This window comes from Eucalyptus grandis, chromosome 11 (assembly GCF_016545825.1).
Source record: "Eucalyptus grandis isolate ANBG69807.140 chromosome 11, ASM1654582v1, whole genome shotgun sequence".
Classification (NCBI taxonomy): domain Eukaryota; kingdom Viridiplantae; phylum Streptophyta; class Magnoliopsida; order Myrtales; family Myrtaceae; genus Eucalyptus; species Eucalyptus grandis.
Window position 1 is genome coordinate 17,441,871 of NC_052622.1, and position 17,878 is coordinate 17,459,748.

A 17,878-nucleotide genomic window follows, 5' to 3' on the forward strand; every position below is an offset into this window, starting at 1 on the left:
AAAAACAAGATTAGCAATACAGGCAAAAAAAAAAAAAAAACTTTCAGACAAGTGTATTTAAAGTCTAAAATTTGTCAATAAAGAATAATTTGAGTCTCAAAATTTTCCAAATGTGTAATTGAGTCTTAAAACTTATCAAAAAAATACAATCAACAAAAAGACGTAATCAATTGCACTTTCGTAACAAGTTTTATATTTTATAAAAGTGTTAGGACTTAATTACACTTTCACAATAAGTTTTAGGACTTAATTGTACTGTTTTTGAAAATTTAGGACTCAATTGCACTTTCGTAACAAGTTTTAGAACTTCTAGTGCACTTATCCCAAAAAAAAAAAAAAATTGCACTTTTACCTTTAAATGATTGACATGTGAATAAATTCAATTACAAAGCTATCTTTATGTACACTTGTTAACATTGAATAGGTATGAAATTCTTTACACTGATGATGGATCTAATGAAAATCCATAACAGTAATTTCAAAGCATATTTAACTAGTTTTAGTAGGTGTCTTCAGACGTTATTTTTTAACATTTTTCAGAGAGATGTACCAAGGGAATTAATACGTGAGCAAAGGAGATCTTATGCATTGGGATTTGGGTGATTGTGGGGCCCTCAAGGTCAGATAATTTCCCTCGAATGCATAATCGTCCTACGTTTGAACTTGGCCTAAAGAAATTGGACGCGCACGGGACCAAGAACTTCGACTATGTCACTTAATGGGTACATAATTGAAATATCTTTTCAAGAAAGATCCAACAGAGCCAAGCATAGGAAAGAATTGATGCAAGTGTCTCTAAGAAATTATTTTTTTCTGAATTACAACAGCTTATGGTCAAAACGTTCGATATTGTTAACCGCAACACAAATTAGAGGTACTACGCAATCCTTGCATAAAAGCCGGAACAGAAATTATAATTGGGAGAGCTTGGCCATTTGATATAGAACTTGAATTTAATTGTAAGGTACACGGTCGGTGCAAAATGTCTTTCACAAATAATCATGAAATGAAAATTATCATCTTTTGAAGGAATGAATTCGATTATTGAAATTCAAAATAGATAGGCAACTTAAGTATGTTTTGTAGGTAACGGGCTATAGTCTCCAGCGATTAAATTGAGTCAAAAACTTGAAACAATTACGACTGATGTCCCACGTACAATTTCTTCAGATTTCTTTCAGAAGTGCTCTTGAGATAATTGTTAGACAATTAAAAGAGAAATATTACAATCATCTATGCACCGACTTTTCTCATAATACGTGCAATTGACGCTTTGAGAATTGAATCTTTTCTTGTATAGTATGCTTAACTAATGTGCGGAGAGCTCTCACCGATACAATCATGTTTCTCACGCTGATATAGATCTAGTTTTCTGCATATGCATCTTCTAGTGGGAAGAGTACAGATCCTGCAGATCTTTAAATGTCATGGGCTTGATCTATTAGATTTCAGAAGTTGCAATAAGTATTGTGCCTCCCATGTCAGTTAAGCAGGGATTGAATGAGCAATTAATTTATATCCTCGGTCACTAGCTAGACATTGGAAGCTAGAGAGAGAGAGAGAGAGAGCAGCTTAGAGCTGAAGAAATTGATGAGAAGAGCCAACTGAACGCACATCATGCAGATGTGGGCTCTCTCTTAAAGCCGAGCCCTTCACACTTCCAGCTATTGATCGAAGAAGTGTAGCCTCTCCCTCCCTTGCAGTTGTCAGCTCCCTCTCCTGTAACCCTCCTATAAAACAGTTTTCAGTTTTACTTGCCTGTCTGCTCTCTCTCACACACACTCCAGAGAGAGAGAGAGAGAGTCTTTCGTGGTGAAGTAATAATGGTTTCTTTTCAAAATTCAACACCCCATTCTCCGAAACAGAGGGGGCCGATCATTCGAGGTCTGGAGAGTCTGTCCAAAAAGAGAAAGTGGGAAGAGATGCTACGAACACGGCGAGGGCAACGGCAAGTTGAAGCTGAAGAAGCCCTAGGGAAACGATCATCCCAGTCATCAGAGACAACGGAAGCCACGAGGACAGTGCTCGACATCGAGCTCCACCTCGAAACTCCTTTGCCTTTGGAGTGGCAACAACACCTTGATATTCAGGTATATTAGTCTCACGTAACATACTTGTTAAGATCATGCGGATTCATTAGTCTCGAAAAGCAGTGCAAGACGTGTTTGATCCATGTAACTAAATCGACTCATAGAAAGTCAGTATTTGACAAAGATTTTTTGCTTCCTTTTTAAGAAAGGAAGCTTTCAGAAAAAAGAAAGAGAAGTCATAATCGATGTAGATCCTCTCTATTCTTTAATAATCTGTGCGACATACATAAAATCTCGATGCTTGATTTGGATCATCTCTATTCCAACTTTGATTTGAGTGATGATCTTCTACATCCTGATGCAACTTTTACCGAGACAGAACGAGCACAACGTAATATATTTGGTTTGTTTTGGCAATTGAGTGAACATTACATCGATGGCCAAAAGAAATTCGATATTACATTAAACTATTGATGGATATTCATGCTTCATCCTCGTATAAAATTTAGAGGTCAGTGTTTATTTATAAAGTCCTCTTATCCTAGCCTTTGGCCGGTTTGCCTGATGGGCGATTTTTATGTGAAAAGTACATCTTATTGGCACACATGTAATCACCAAGAATAGGGCAGAGCAGCAGACAGTTGTAGGAAAATACAGACATTAATTGAGCAACTTACGTGCCTCGGTTCTCTTGCAGTCCGGACAGATACACTTCTACAACACAAGAACGCACAAAAGAACGTCAAAAGATCCTAGAGAAACCTCGGACACAGGTCACGCAGCTAGTCCTGGTAATCACGTGAGCCTAGAGCTCGAGCTCAACCTCCCTTATAACCACGACCAGCAAGACGATCACGAGGTCCTATCCTCAGGAACAATGCGTGACTCCCGGAATCTCTCAGAGAAGAAATCAGGACGACAAGTGAAGAAGATGCGGCCGTGGTTGGGATTAGAGACGAGAAACGAAACCAAAGGAGAAGAAGAAGACGAGGAGGAGGAGGAGGAGGATCAAATGGTCGCAACAGTTTGCGGGAGGTGTCACATGCTGGTGATGCTATGCAAGTCGTCTCCGACGTGCCCCAACTGCAAGTTCTTGCACCCCCCAGACCAGAGCCATCGGAGACTCTTCAACGGTCGGCGTAGCCTCCTATGTTAATAGTGATAGTTTGAGACATATGTAAAACCCTAAGCTTTGCATATTAATTAGTACTAGGTTTACCGGGATGATGAATATATTCATAACCCAAGAAGTTTGTCCTGTGGTCGTCCCTTCGAGAGAGAAACAGAGAGACAGAGAGTTAAGAATGGAAGTGGGACTACCGCAGATGACTGTAATGATAGGTAGTCCGATATAATATAGTATGATGTATATTTGCAAGGACAATTTTATGTGTTTCCTCTCCCTAGGTCCCAGGCAAATGGATCATGAATGGACCCAATTGAAATGGGGAATTGGTTACGGATGAATGGATGTGTGGATGGGTGACCACCCCTATGCTTTTTGGGCGTGTTTCGTGGCGCGGATGGAGACTATCCAAATCGACATTTGATGACACACCTTGGATGGACAAATCCAGATATATCCAGATAACAATCCAAATGATATGTTCTGACTCCGGGGCGAGATGATTGTACTCGGCCTAGATTGGTTATCAGATTTTTTTTATTTTTTTAAAAAAGCAAATGAAAATAATGAGACGTGAACAATAGTTGTTCATTTTGTCCTCGGGACTCGCTTTTGACAACCACTGCGCCGTTAAAATTTTAAAGCCGTCACAAGATGGTGGTTGCCCCCTCTCTCTCTCTCTCTCTCTCTCTCTCTCTCTATCTCTATCTCTATCTCTCTCTCTCTCTCTCTCTCTCTATCTCTATCTCTCTCTCTCTAGGCTTACGAAACACGTTGTTGAATAGGATACAATCGTCCCCAGTTGTTAAATCTAATTGTCCATCAAACAAGGCAATGTAAGAAATACCCCCATATTGAACCATATATAAGGGCCATCAAACAGGTGGATTAAGTTGAGTTTAGGTTGGATGATAAATGATCCAACCTCAATTGACCAATTTGATCCATTTTGACTTATTTGCTCGCAATGTAAATTTATAGAATCATCCCCGCTCTATAATCTATTTTTAGCAATTTTTCTTCTTATATTGTTGTATTTGAATAATTGCTAGAATTTTCTAGGCCTCTTTCTATTATTAATATTTTCCCAATTTTATTATCAAAGAATTGCCGACAGGATCCCCGCGAATCTTGGCGTGAAACAATTCGCACTCGTCATCCGACTGAGGCCAACACAAAGACGAAACTCTTTGGTGTGCTAAGCAATCTCAACCCAATAACATCTCAAGCGCAATCGTTACTCTTGCCTTTTCTTTTCCTTTAGTGCTGTGAACATTCGCTTATAAGAGTTACGTGGAATTGTGGATGCAGTAAGCTAGGATGCGAAACCTGCACTATTCTCTAACTTGTGCGACTACATATAAACCGTACGTATTCTTAACGTAATCGCCGTATCTTGTATATAAATGCTGGAACAACGGCGATCACAAGGCTCGTGAACGCGGCAGAAGCCTGCATGAAACAAACATCAACTCCAGTCCTGACCCCACTGCAAACTTCAGATAAAAAGCAACGCAGTTGTGCAATAAATTCGAAAGTTTCAGCTAAAAAAAAAACACAAAAAGGAAATAACCCAGAAAAGGAAGAAAGAACAATTACAGTACAAGCAATGAAGGCCAAGAGAAAGAAAGCCTGATCGCTCAAGCTCAACTTGGCAACAGGCGATGGAGGAGCGAATTTGGGGCTCCAAACTGGCACGTTCCATTTGCTTTGCGGATCTCTGATATTGGGTTTTATCCAATCAGAGACGACATTGGGATTTTTGCGGTGGCTGATTGGGCAGAACCGAATCGATTTTGAGAGTAGTAAGTGAGGGCGAGATAGAGTTTGATCGTGATACGATTTGTAGTAGCTTCTTGGCCTTGCACTATTCTGCGACTTCTTGTAGGGCCACCAGAAACGAGCGGTGGAGCCGGAGATAGGCAGTGGGGTTGGCGGTATATCAAATCCACGGAATTGAAGTATATAACAGTATCCCCTCAGGTCGCATGATAATTGGCCCTAAATATTTTTGTACATGATGTTGTGTTGGGCAAATCACCACATTTGAGAGTGGAAAGAGAGATATCCTAGGGAAAATTCAATTTACCCCCATTCAACTTTAAGGTTCGTGCCCCGTAAACTCTAAACATTAAGAAGCTGCATTTTGCTTCTTAAAGATGATATTTCCGAGGATTAGAGGGATCAACCTTAGTGATGGCGATGAGGGAGACAGGGCTATCGGAGTATATAATAGCTCCACCAATGGTTTTGTATATTTCCCTATGCATTCCAAGGAATGCAAAACCATGACGATTGGATGTAAAATAGAAACGTTTAGAGAAACTTCAAAATGCAAGAAATGTTTCTTGGCCATCAAAATTGACCTGGAAAAGGCTTTTGCGAGGCTTGAACAGGACTTCTCTGAAAAATTCTCCATCATTTTCACTTTCCAAGGAATGGATTCAACTTGTTATATTTTGTTTCACCACTTCTCTCACATCTATTGTCCTTGACTGGGGTTTGGTGGAACCTTTTGCTCAAGCCGTGGGCTTAAACAAGGAGACCCCATTTCCCCCTTTGCCAGGAAATTCTGTCTTTACTCATTGAACAGGAGCGTGTTGAAGGACATTGGGAACCTGCGAGAGCCTCTTTGTGAATGATTTACTTCTTTTTGGAGAAGCAGACGATCAGGTGTGTGAATATACTGTTCGCACACTTGCAGTATTTTGTAATGTCTCCTGCCAGAAGACTAATGCAGATAAGACCAAAGTCGTTTTCTCTGCTAATAAGGATGAGGACGAAAGAATCTCTTTTGCTAGTAAACCAGGCTCTAAGGCATCTAGGGAAACTAGAAAAGTATCTTGTTTCAATCTTATTGCTAGAGATACTAGCCTAAGATTCCAAGGAGGCCATTAAATGGACCAGAAGCAAGTTGACTGGAGAAGAGAAAAAAAGTGCATCTGGTTAATTGGAACAAAGTGACTCAGAGAAAGGAAAATGCGGGATCAGGTCTATTAGATTTCGTAATATACGTCCCCAGGAAATCTGAGAGGACACCAGTTGATGGAAAGACCGGTGCTTTTAGTGTCGGAAGGGCACTGGTGGACTGGGGACAAGGTCTCTCTAGAGGGAATAAGCCATTTGATCACCTGATCTCATGTTGACTTCTAAAATAAAATTTGGTGTGGCTTGAGCACCTTAAGGCATTTTACTGAAGGACCGCCAACAAGAAATGAAGATCTCTTGATTAGTGAATCCCTTCGTGAGGATGGGAGTTGGGACTCTTCCGAGGTTTCCTTTTGACACTGCTGAAGCTTTTTAAGAGATGATTTCTAATATTACTATTCGAGGAATATCGAGGGAGAAGGCCAGGTAACTTGGAATGTCTCGGATGATGGGCATACATACTTGCTAGATGTTGAAGTCCCGGCACCAGAATTGGGGAATGTTTTGCGTGGATCTAAAAGACTGAAACGACACCACTGATTCAGCATTTCATTTGGCTAGTCGTTAATGATAGCATTGCTGCGACAATGGTGCTAGCGGAACGCTGTGTGTGCTCAATGTAACGGGGAAGAGGACAGTCGTGCAGCTCAGCTGCACAACAAATGTATCAGAATCAGGGAATCCCTAATTCACTTACATCTTCATTCTAGCTTCTATAAGGACTGGATTCCAACTGATGTTTGATCCTGGTGCGGTCACAGTAATTCATCTGTCCCATGGTATGTTCTATTCCTTATGTGATGTTTGATCCTGGTGCGGTCACAGTAATTCATCTGTCCCTTGGCATGTTCTATTCCTTATGGTAATATGGTCAATCTGATTGAACAAAAATGACACTGTTTTTCAAAGCTCGAAACAAATGTGCAACCTGGCCTCAAATGCCAAGGCGAAAAAAACTGCTGAATTCCTCGCCATTAGGGCAGCAAAACTAAACTCCAAACCTCTATTGCAAATCTTGCTAAATGGCTTCCTCCTCCACTGGGATACTTTGAACTTAATATTAATGGTTCAATCTGTAGGGAGCTTGGCTTGCAGGGGGATGGAGGTGATTCGAGACAACTCAGGACTCTGGGTTAAAGGTTTTGTGCGCCACCACTTGCACAGTTGAGGCTCCAATGAGGCCTCTTAGGATGGGATTAAGCCGGCTCTACTTACCGATATCATCTCCTTGATTTCGAATCCAAAAGCTTGCATGTGGTGCAAGCCTGTACCTATAGAACAGTAGAGAATCCTATACTAGAACCCATTTTCGATGAATGTTAGGACAACCGGAAGAGATGCAGCGCAATCGAATCTGCCACATTAATAGAGAAGCGAGTAACTGCGTGGAAGGGCTTGCAAGGCTAGGAAGAGAGCAGGATCGGTGCTTACCTCCCAGACCGCAAAGGAGTTCACACTTCTTTTTGTCTTAGCCAATGCTAAATCGATGACCTAGTAACATATATTTGATATATGGAAAGGAAAAATCGCCACCACCAACCCTATAAAATACCAAGTCAAAAATCGCCACCACCACCAACCTAGTAACATATATTTGTCTTAGCCAATGCTATTGGTTTATTCAGACTTATCAAAAGTCAAAGTAACTTCTTTGCTTTCTCACTAATATCTAAAGTGTCAATTAACATTAAAAAAATTATAATATAGTTATACATGGATTTACTTGTTGAATTTGAGCTGTTTTTTAATGAAAAAGAAAAATCAAAGTGCATGTTTCACAAGATTTTAGCAAAGTGAAAATGGTAAAAGTCACTCCAAACAATCGTTGGAGATGGTTGTTAATTATCTGATTTATTTTATTAAATTTAAAACTAGGAAAGATTCAAAAAATAGTGGCGCTCGGAAGAGAGAGAGAAGTGAATTCATCAATTGTATAAACTTGTCAACAAATCAAAGTACAACCAATTACCATCACAAAAGTAATAGCTCACATTTGAAGTTACAAGCTTCTCCTTCCTCATTCTTCAATATTCAATCTCTCCGAACATCTTATCATCTTGTTAATATTCAGAATGAATTCTCCAACATTTCTTCTTCGATGATCGCACAACAGATTTCGCTTCATCTCTAGTTCCACCACAAAATAACCATTGTCTCTGGGTTCAGGTTTCAGGCAACTGAACAAGAGTTGATATTGTATTATTGAGGATGAAAAGCATTCAGAACCTTTGTACAATATTGTTGTACCTGATATTGACATCTACAAATTTAAGCTCACAAAATATCTGGCGGCTGCCATTTTCTCCTCTCATCTATGGTTAATTTGTGTGAATACACTCTTCATGTTGTATGGTTTTAGGATCTCATCCTCCATTTTTATTGTTTATGGGGAGATCTGACACTGATTTGGCTTTAAAAGGCCACTTGAAATTTTGGAAGACCCAAATTTGTAGATGTCGATTCCAGGAACAACATTAATGTATAAAGGCTTACAACGTTTTGCTGAATGTTTTTTTGGTCCTAAATAATAAAAATCAACCCTTGTTCGATAGAATGAAACCCCAGCGCCCAGCTATGTGATGACGACTATTTTGTGGTGGCCCTAGAGACGAGGCAAAATCTGTTGTGAGTATCGAAGAATATGATGTTTAAGAATTCATTTTGAATATGAACTAAGATCGTGTTTGATAATCCAAATAGGATTGGGGATCGAAGCCAGGGTGGTCTGGAATCTACATCTACCTAACAAACCCTACCCCGAAGCCTATCCTGTTTTTCTAATCTACTTCCAAAATCTACCTCGAACCTATTTTTTTCTTCTTCTTTTTTTCATTATTTAGGCTAAACATAAGGTATATAGTTTTGCTATACAAACTACACCAGGAAGAACTCGAACGAACAGCACGTTGACCACAATCCAAAGGAGATGTCTTGATGAACCAAAGCGCAGTAGCAGCAACAAGCACCGTAGCCCCTCCAATCCTTTCCACAGAAGCAAATCAACAACTGACCAGACAACAGGAGCAACTAACCCAACATCGGCTTCATTTATATCCAACGAAAATCAACGATTGAGAAAGACAGGAATCTCAGGCGATTTACCTCTCTATGATTGTTGTCCGAGACGAAAATGAATTGGAGCAGCTGGTGAACGAGAGAGACGGAGAGAGCAACAAATGAGAAAGCGAGCGTCAACCGAGAGGGAGTCGCGACTCGCGAACAGGAGAGGCTCGTGAGCGACCGAGATGCGGCCAGGAGAGGAGACAGGAGAGGGGCAGAGTAAAACTTGGAAGGGATTTGCTTGAATGGATCCCCGATTCAGCCCGATTCTAGGTGATTCTTTTCCAAAATTGGAAGTGGGATCACATCCCTATTTCGAAAATGTGACGGGAACGGGATATGTTTTCATGATTGGTGCAGTCTAATCTGATTTTCAGGTAGAACTGCACTGATTGCATCTGCTTAAATAGGATTTATCCAATTTAATGTTTGGTAATGTCCTCTACGCCATATAAATCCAAACATATCTGAATAAAAAATTCGGGACAGAAGTGAGATAAACCCAAATTTAATAAAAAGTTAAAAATAATTTAACAAACATGTTTTCTTCCGATGTTAGAATGATGGAGCAATGCCACCGAATATTGCTTCACCAGCCACCACACAAGTACTATGACCACAATAGTCGATCGTTGTTATTTCTGAACACCACGCAATTGCCATCGCCTCCGACCATCACGATCATCTTCGTCGGCCAACCAATCGTGTTCCAAGGACCGAAAGTGAGGAGGAGTTTGAACTCGTGCCCATAATTGAATATTGTGCATGCAGAGTGGACTTCTTGGGCAAATCTAGATTCCTCGTGAAACCTTCGTATAATATTCTTGGATCCAAATTTAAAATGGATTCCAAGATCGTTAATTAATCAATCGCCCGGATTAAAGGTCTTCGGTATAATGATGGAAAAATTATGGTGGATTCATTTATAAATTCGGACCGATATTTTTTTACTTTTTTAATGTAATCTAATAAATCTCACAATTTTCACCATATATAGTTGAAACAGATCAATACAATATTTGATTCCAAACATAAAAGAAATAATGTTTGCTCCAACACAGAAAAAATATTCCTTAGTCTTATAAGCACCTTTAATTCGAAAATTATTAGAATTCAACCTACAATATAAATAGGGATCGCAACCCTCGCGTGCGGTTTGCATAGACAATGGTGACAAATGAGTTCGAGAAGGCGACAAATAGGATAATAGACTCGGACATTACAAAGAAAGTCGAAAGTGATAAGCGAAGGTCGAAAAAACTAATAGTTAGATATGGGAATAAAAGATTTTCAATCTTATTATAATGAAATTTATTATTATTGGATGGATACTCGAAAGATTTCTAATCTCACCTTATCAATCTTATCCGAATCTGAATACCGAACGCAGCATTAAGAGGATACGGTCTTCGTAAGGATTCAACATTGAACAATGAGGAACAGGTAATGTAAGTCCAAATGCTGTTATTCACTTTTTCATCGGGAAATACAAGGGGCATCCCTGCAAAATCCAAAACATTCCGTACCAGGAACCGGTAAAGAACGAAAAAAATAATATATAAGAGGAAGACAAGTTCTTCGTTTCCCGGAGCTCCTCCCTATGCGCGGCGCGGCGACGGAAGCGAGGCCGAACCCGCCATTTTCCCTCTCCCGCCGCTTCTTCGGCCCCAAATCTTATCCTTTCGCTTCTTCGCCGCTGACCCACGACGTCTGCACTCGAATTTCTCCATTTTCTTCTTGAGCCAGCTCGTGCAACAAGACGCTCCCTTCCAATCTCCAATTCTTGGTTCTTGGTTTTCTCGCTTTCACCTGCAATGCCGGGTCTGCAGCTGTTCTTGCCGAACGTACAGATACAATCCGATAATGGGTCTCGAGGCCCGTCGGATGGAGACCCGGATTCGAGCCCGGTCGTTTCGGCAAACGGGGGGTTGTTTCTGGACCCCGATTTGCCTTCTTCGTTTGTTCGTTTGATTTCGGTGGGTAGTAATTGTAGCATTGGGGCGCGTCGGCGAGAGAATAGGGTTTCTCGCTGCGAGTTTTTGTCGGTGAGCTTGAGGGGAGGCGATGGGATTGTGGAGGAGCCTGGGGTGGCCTTGTCGCAGAGAAATGGAGGCAAGAACTTGGGCTCCAAGGAGCTTGTGGCCTCGGAGAATGTCGTTTCCGCCGCAAGGAATAGGAGGAGATTGACGGTGCGGGGGAGAGGCGGAGCTGCTGTGAACACCACTAAGCACTTGTGGGCCGGCGCTATTGCGGCCATGGTTTCGAGGTCAGTGGTTTCTTTTCATGCTTTCCTAAATTCTATCTTTTGTTCTCAATTAAAGGAAGTGCCATCGTCGTTATGTAAGTTTATGTCGGTTAATGGGGAATTTACATACCTACCATTAGCAAGACAACTGGTTGAACAGATATGAGATGAGATGTCCATCAACTAATGCATTTCCTTGCTTATTGTAATTTGAGCTAAACCCACTGTATGCATAAATTTTTCTTGTGTTCTGTTCAAAACAACGGAAATTCCTTTTCATGGATGATAATAACTGTCCCATGTGACTGATGCGGAGAACCAAAGTCTTGATTTTAGGAGGCATCTGCCCCTGTTCAACATATTTATGTAGGTATATTTTGACTACTTTAGGGAATTGGTATACTTAGTGATGGGGCTGACTCTTATTGGGCATTTAACATGGCGCTTTGACTTGAATGCCTGCTTACAATCTGTCACTCAAGTTTGTCGACCAGTTTGGTCCACTGTTATAGGTTACCTATTATCACTACTAAAAACCAAATATAGGAATGTTTGCTTTTCACACATTATTGACAATTGCCATCGGTCCCCTCCTATGAAGCTTGAATCTTGATGTAGAACTATCATTTTTAAGTAACACTTAAAACAAGTTGAAACTTGACCTCTTTCTTCTTAACAGCTAATTAATTTTCTTGTGCTAAATCAATTGAATCATGCGATGTGAAGTAATGCATAGAGGAAGATGTCGTTATGTTTTTAAGCATATGCTTATTTAGGCAGAGACTAACTTTTGGAATAGCGAGACCTTTTGCACACTGATAACAATGTTGTGATCATGTAGGCCAGCAATTTGTTATGATTAAAGAGAGATGGTTTAGATGGAGCTGCAGATCTTTTGTTCTATATGGGAGGTTCTGAATACTGTATATTGAATAATACTGTTAGGGGTTGCATTACCATGTCTTTTGTTCTTTCACGCTAAATTCTCTGTGGCTGATTCTGGTGAATGTTGATTTTTCAGAACTTTTGTTGCTCCACTTGAAAGACTGAAGCTGGAGTATATAGTTCGTGGAGAACAGAAAAATATTGTTGAGCTCGTCAGGACAATTGCAGCTTCACAAGGTTTACGTGGCTTTTGGAAGGGAAATTTAGTCAACATTCTCCGGACAGCTCCATTTAAAGCTATCAATTTTTGTGCTTATGATACTTACAGAAAGCAATTGCTTAGATTTTCTGGAAATGATGAAACTACAAATTTTGAGAGGTTTGTTGCTGGTGCTGCAGCTGGCATCACTGCTACTGTCCTTTGCCTACCACTAGACACTGTATGAATCTCTCTCTCTCTCTCTCGGTTTTAGCTTTTGGACTCACTTTACCCCTCAGAAGTATTTATACCTATGGCATTGCGCAAGCATTCTAGTGTAAGAAGTATCATTTTTCTTGGTTGTTGAGTCTACTGCACCAGTAGATATAAAAAGGAAGAAGTGAATGGAGGCTGTGTGAGATTGATAGTAGCCACTCCTCAATCTTCGAAATCTAGTCTATTCCAGATATGCTGGGTTGGCAACAAATAAGAGCCTTCTAAAAATTGTCAAAAAGTAAACAGAAGCTCATTTATGAAATTATGATACGCACGCTGGAGTATGTCCTGCCACAATAGACTTGAGGACATGTTTTCTCTACATTTCTTTATTTAAATTGATTAATAAGAAAACTCAAGAAGAAAAGAAAAAGAAAGAATAGGTTGATGTATCGTGCAGAAAGAAGGCAAAGAAAAGCTAAAAGGTCCAGCATACTTTTAATGCTTCTTAGTTGTCTGCTGAGGAAAGCAAAAACTAGCGACCAAACATTTCGTTTTGATTCACTTCACTGGAAAATTTGGATTTCTTTAGCAATAGCTGTGCCAATCTATTGAAACATCTGCAGCTGATCAAGTCGTAGGTGATACCTATATGACTTATCTAGAATTAAGCACATAGGTTCAAGCTTAGCATCTTCAGGAATTATGGAATACTTGGAGATTCTAATTCTTCACAAAATTTTCAATTTTTACCATAGTCTCCAACAATCAGCTCTCATTCTCCTCCTATCGTGGGCTTTTCAAACATAGGCTTAAGCTTGATTTACACAGTTGACATCGACTGATGGAAGCTCCTGCAGTGCACGAAGTGGGTATTTTAACATAAGAAAAAAAAAAAACCCTTCTTTCTGTTAGACTCCATCACTTAATCATAATATCTCAAGGCCGCCATATTGTAACCTCAGTAGACAAAATGCATGAGCAATGTAGAAAATAAAATATCACATAGCAAATGGTTAGAAGCTTACCATGATGGTACTAGTCACAGCAAACCAAGTCTACCTTCATGTACCATTTAATATACAAGATAGTGTACAGTATTTCTGTACTTGTAAGATTGTAGTATAAATGGACCCAAGCAAATGGCTAGAAGCTTACCATGATTGGTATTACTCACAGCAAACCAAGTCTACCCCTCATGTACCATTTAATATCAAGATGGTGTACGGTGTATCCATCCTTATAAGCTTGTAGTATGACTGATGAGGTGCTGCTCTCCAGGATAGTATTGGTATATCCTCATTTTCATTCAACACTATTAGATTTGAGTGGACCAGAATAGTTTGTCAGCTAACAAGAGTAACGCTATCTTTCTTCTACAAGTTTATGATCGGGGTTCACTGTTGACAATAGCAAATTGGCAATAATTTCCTCTGTTCTCCTCTCCAGTCCTTCTAAATTGACTAGGTTTGGATTATGAACCATGGCAATTAGGAAAGCTTAATGTTTACTCTTCATTAGTAAAATCAGCTGTTGAGATATTCAATCCTTACATATTTATACTGAACTTTCAGTGTTTAATAATCTTGCCCATATTGCTGTTAACATTCTTAAGCTTGAGAACCCTATGATCTCCTGTTTCTCTTGTAGATTAGAACTAAGCTGGTGGCACCTGGTGGAGAAGCCTTGGGTGGCGTGATTGGTGCTTTCCGTTACATGGTTCAAACCGAAGGATTCTTTTCCCTTTACAAGGGCTTGGTACCTTCCATACTAAGCATGGCTCCTTCAAGTGCAGTTTTCTACGGAGTATATGATATGTTGAAATCAGCTTATCTGCATTCACCGGAGGGAAGAAGACGGATCCAGAATCTGAGAGAACAAGGGGAGGAACTGAATGCTCTGGACCAGCTGGAGTTGGGGCCTATAAGGACATTGTTTTATGGTGCTATATCTGGTGCCTGTGCTGAAGCAGCTACATACCCATTTGAAGTGGTTAGGAGACGGCTCCAATTGCAAGTGCAGGCAACCAGATTGAGTGCCATTGCAACTTGTGCCCAGATTATCGAGCACGGAGGAGTTCCAGCTCTTTATGCTGGACTTATTCCCAGCTTGTTACAGGTACATATATATAGCTCACTGGACTTGTACCCTTCTTTTATAACTAGTTCCGCCAACCCAGTTTGCTTTCCTGGTGCTTCTAGTAGTTAAATATTCGATATTACATTTGGCTCCACATGATTAACTGGTGTCAATTTATTGTATTGTTGTCATTTAATTGCCTCTTTTTTGTTCTTTTTATTTTTTTCCTTTTTTGAGATTGGAGATTTTTGTCGATTTGATGATGTGAAACATAATAGTGAGACAATTTTGTATGTTGAAAATTTCAAAGCTAATGGAGTCAGCAGATGTCACAGTTCATGTCAAATTGTTGAACTGGCCTAAAATTTTATGTTTTGCTGATTACTATATACTATTGTCTGCATCAAGAATAGCATATGCGTGTGGAATCTCAAATTATTTAATTAATGAGAAGGGGACAAAAGGAAGTGAGGAGATGTGGGGTCTTCTACTCTTTTCTTAGCAAGATGATTATTGTGTATTGGAAAGGAAATCAATATGATTAAGTTGGGAGGTAACTGAGTTCTATTATTTATGCCAGTTGTTGTCATATCATATATGTCCTCATCAAATCAAGCAAGAGAAAGAGATGTTCTAGCTTTGTCCTCATAGCTCGTTGATGCCCATATTGATTCTACTAACCTACTAACTGTTCCTTGTATCAGTTTTTTCGTAAAAGGTCTGATGCTTGTGTTGTCTTCTTCAGGTGCTTCCCTCTGCTGCGATTAGTTACTTTGTATACGAATTCATGAAGATTGTTCTGAAAGTGGATTGAATGGAACTCTACACCTTTGGCCGTCCGATGAACCTGGCATATAAGCTGTACAATGAATCACCAGTGTTGGACTGCCTGATTGGTGGGAGTTTGTCAGTTGAATTGACAGATTGTTTCGTCAAAACACTTATCTGCTGTCGAAAGAGAGATGGAAAAAAAAAAGAAAACACCTTAATTCGTCAGCTGCCGTGAAGTTCTTCTAATGTCTACATACAAGAGTTGATTTAGTCAATGAGTTGCGATTTACCAGTAGAATGAAACATTGGATGGTCACAATTGCTGACGGAAAAAGGAAAAAAGTAACAGGTTTCCTACCAGATAGAGCTGTACTGGGGAATAATTGGGAGGCTTCTGTATCTTCTTCATGTTTTCATTGGAATGATTCTTAGGCAGCGCTGTTGCTGTCCTGGGTTATTTACCACTGGAGCATGAAAGAGCTTTGTAGTTTGAGGTTTTTCTTCCAGATTTTCTCTGATGTTCAAATTTTCAAGCCTACCCAAGAAGCTGATATCAGCTTCAATCATTCATGCCACACATTTAAGTCGTGTTCTTAAGGGTACGCCTGGCGTGCTCTTCTTTGAATGAACGACACATATCTTGTGATACATGTCGAGTCAGAACAGAGAGTGAGAAGAGCCGGGGTTTAGTAATTCGATCATCGCCAGCGAAATCTGTCGTGATCACTTCATTTGTATCAGGTTTAATGAAATCGGTCTGAGTATGCGCGTTTGATGGCGAGTGATTTGAGGGTGTACTGATGATGGGGCAAAGTGGAAACTAGGTAGACGTTGCAGACATTTCTGAACATTTAGCAAGTCAAGTTAGAAACGAAAGTTTTTAGTATGAGCTTTGAAGCTTGGTAAGTAATTACGCCAGAATAAATTGAAGGGAAGATTTTCCATAATTTGACCTCAATCCACTGCATTGGCCAAGCATTCCTTTACTATTTGTTTCTGTGGACTCCATCACTATTGAATTACGCACGCTCTAGGATTTGCAAATATGTTATTAAAGAAAAGATATGTTTATCTTGTAGAAAATGAATGATTTAAAAATAATCATTTGTATCTTTTGAAATAATTAATTAATGAAAAATATTTTTATTATCTATGATAATATTCTTTGGACCAAAAACAAGCAAGGGGGGAATACCACAAAGAGAAAGTGTACCTACTAAAAAAGAAGTTTTTGTAATTGGTACATGCTCTAAATGTTTTCGTTGACGATAAAAACAAGATATACTTTTTAGGAAAATGAGTTTATCATTTTTTGCAAAACAAATATCGACTAGAATATTTAGATTTATTATGCTTCTTGGAAAACTGAAGCTTGCAAGATTGCTTGGTAACCTTTTAAACAGCAAAGAGCGATTAATCAAGTCCGACAATAGGTTTTCCAACAAGCCTTGCAAGGAGCTCTACCACGATTTACTATGGTATGACGGGGAGATTTAACAAACCGGCAAGATTGTGAAGCTCATTTAATGTGTTGGTTGAGGGCTGCCCACTTTGTTTGCACTAAGAATTTTGTCATACATAGAAATGTCATCAAACCATGCCTCACCCAGAATAACTTCACGTGCCACTTTGACCATCTGTTGGGCTAAAAGCCTTACTCAACGCGTAAAAACGATGCGATTTATTCCAAAAAAAAAAAAAAAAAAAAAAGAATAACGAGACTGAGTCTAATAAGAAATTTAGAGGTGTCGCGCTATCCTTCGTGCACTTCGCTACTTGGCTCGTGTCTCCCCCATCTCCCTGATTTTTCTTGTAGCGTTCTAAGGAGAGCAAAAAAATAGGTAAAATTGCGAGGCGTGTTCCATTTTAATCGGTGCTTTAGCCGTAGTTTACTCGCGCGCGAAGAAAGTCTCTCCATTCACCTGGCCGGTGCCCATATAGCCTTTCCCCCGTCGGGTTTTAGCGATCTCAGCCTGGACGGTTGTGATTTCATTTATTATTACTACTACTTTCCGACAGGTGAGAAGTCCAGAAGGCGCGGTATCCCAGACCAGACCGTAGAATTACCTAACTTTACCTTTTTGGTCGAAGTAGAATTACCTAATTATTCAGGCAATGATTTCTTGCAGTGGGGGGGACACGCAAAACGTACAGAGTCGACCAAACGTACGTGGACACCGGGATCATGGTCCTTTCCTCTTTTCAGTCAATACATGCGAAACTGTCCCCCTTCCGCTCTGCCCACTTCCTCCCCGTTTCATAATAAAATCCTGGAAATACCATTTATTGCGCTCGAAATTCAAAAAAATTAATAATTATTATAAATAAAAACCAAAAAT

The 17,878-nt window shown here is 39.8% G+C and overlaps 2 protein-coding genes and 1 long non-coding RNA gene across 4 annotated transcripts; 2 read left to right on the forward strand and 1 right to left on the reverse strand.

Annotated features, from left to right (window-relative positions):
- Positions 1-1,572: 1,572 nt before the first annotated feature.
- Positions 1,573-3,432, forward strand: LOC104451882. The gene is made up of 2 exons (XM_010066445.3): positions 1,573-2,090; positions 2,728-3,432. Exons 1-2 carry the CDS (start codon positions 1,824-1,826, stop codon positions 3,184-3,186), a joined length of 726 nt encoding a protein of 241 aa, XP_010064747.2. The 5' UTR covers positions 1,573-1,823; the 3' UTR covers positions 3,187-3,432.
- Positions 3,433-7,991: 4,559 nt separating this feature from the next.
- Positions 7,992-9,525, reverse strand: LOC120289590. Of its 2 annotated transcripts, none has more exons than XR_005547615.1 (2): positions 9,187-9,525; positions 7,992-9,090 (listed from the first exon to the last, which is right to left on the reverse strand). It is a non-coding gene; the product is annotated as an uncharacterized LOC120289590 (long non-coding RNA). The 2 variants fall into 2 exon arrangements; XR_005547614.1 differs by having other exon boundaries at positions 7,992-9,111.
- A 1,213-nt stretch (positions 9,526-10,738) lies between these two features.
- LOC104416000 (probable mitochondrial adenine nucleotide transporter BTL3) lies at positions 10,739-16,117 on the forward strand. Its single transcript, XM_010027450.3, has 4 exons — positions 10,739-11,410; positions 12,411-12,714; positions 14,340-14,807; positions 15,514-16,117. Exons 1-4 carry the CDS (start codon positions 10,959-10,961, stop codon positions 15,580-15,582), a joined length of 1,293 nt encoding a protein of 430 aa, XP_010025752.2. The 5' UTR covers positions 10,739-10,958; the 3' UTR covers positions 15,583-16,117.
- Positions 16,118-17,878: the final 1,761 nt, after the last annotated feature.

Bases quoted from the DNA above. Each gene is read 5' to 3' on its own strand.
- LOC104416000 (XM_010027450.3), top strand. From the start codon at position 10,959: ATGCCGGGTCTGCAGCTGTTCTTGCCGAACGTACAGATACAATCCGAT. The intron at 11,411-12,410 runs GTCAGTGGTTTC...TTGATTTTTCAG, and splicing joins ATTGCGGCCATGGTTTCGAG to AACTTTTGTTGCTCCACTTG. The intron at 12,715-14,339 runs GTATGAATCTCT...TTTCTCTTGTAG, and splicing joins TTTGCCTACCACTAGACACT to ATTAGAACTAAGCTGGTGGC.
- LOC104451882 (XM_010066445.3), top strand. From the start codon at position 1,824: ATGGTTTCTTTTCAAAATTCAACACCCCATTCTCCGAAACAGAGGGGG. The intron at 2,091-2,727 runs GTATATTAGTCT...GTTCTCTTGCAG, and splicing joins AACAACACCTTGATATTCAG to TCCGGACAGATACACTTCTA.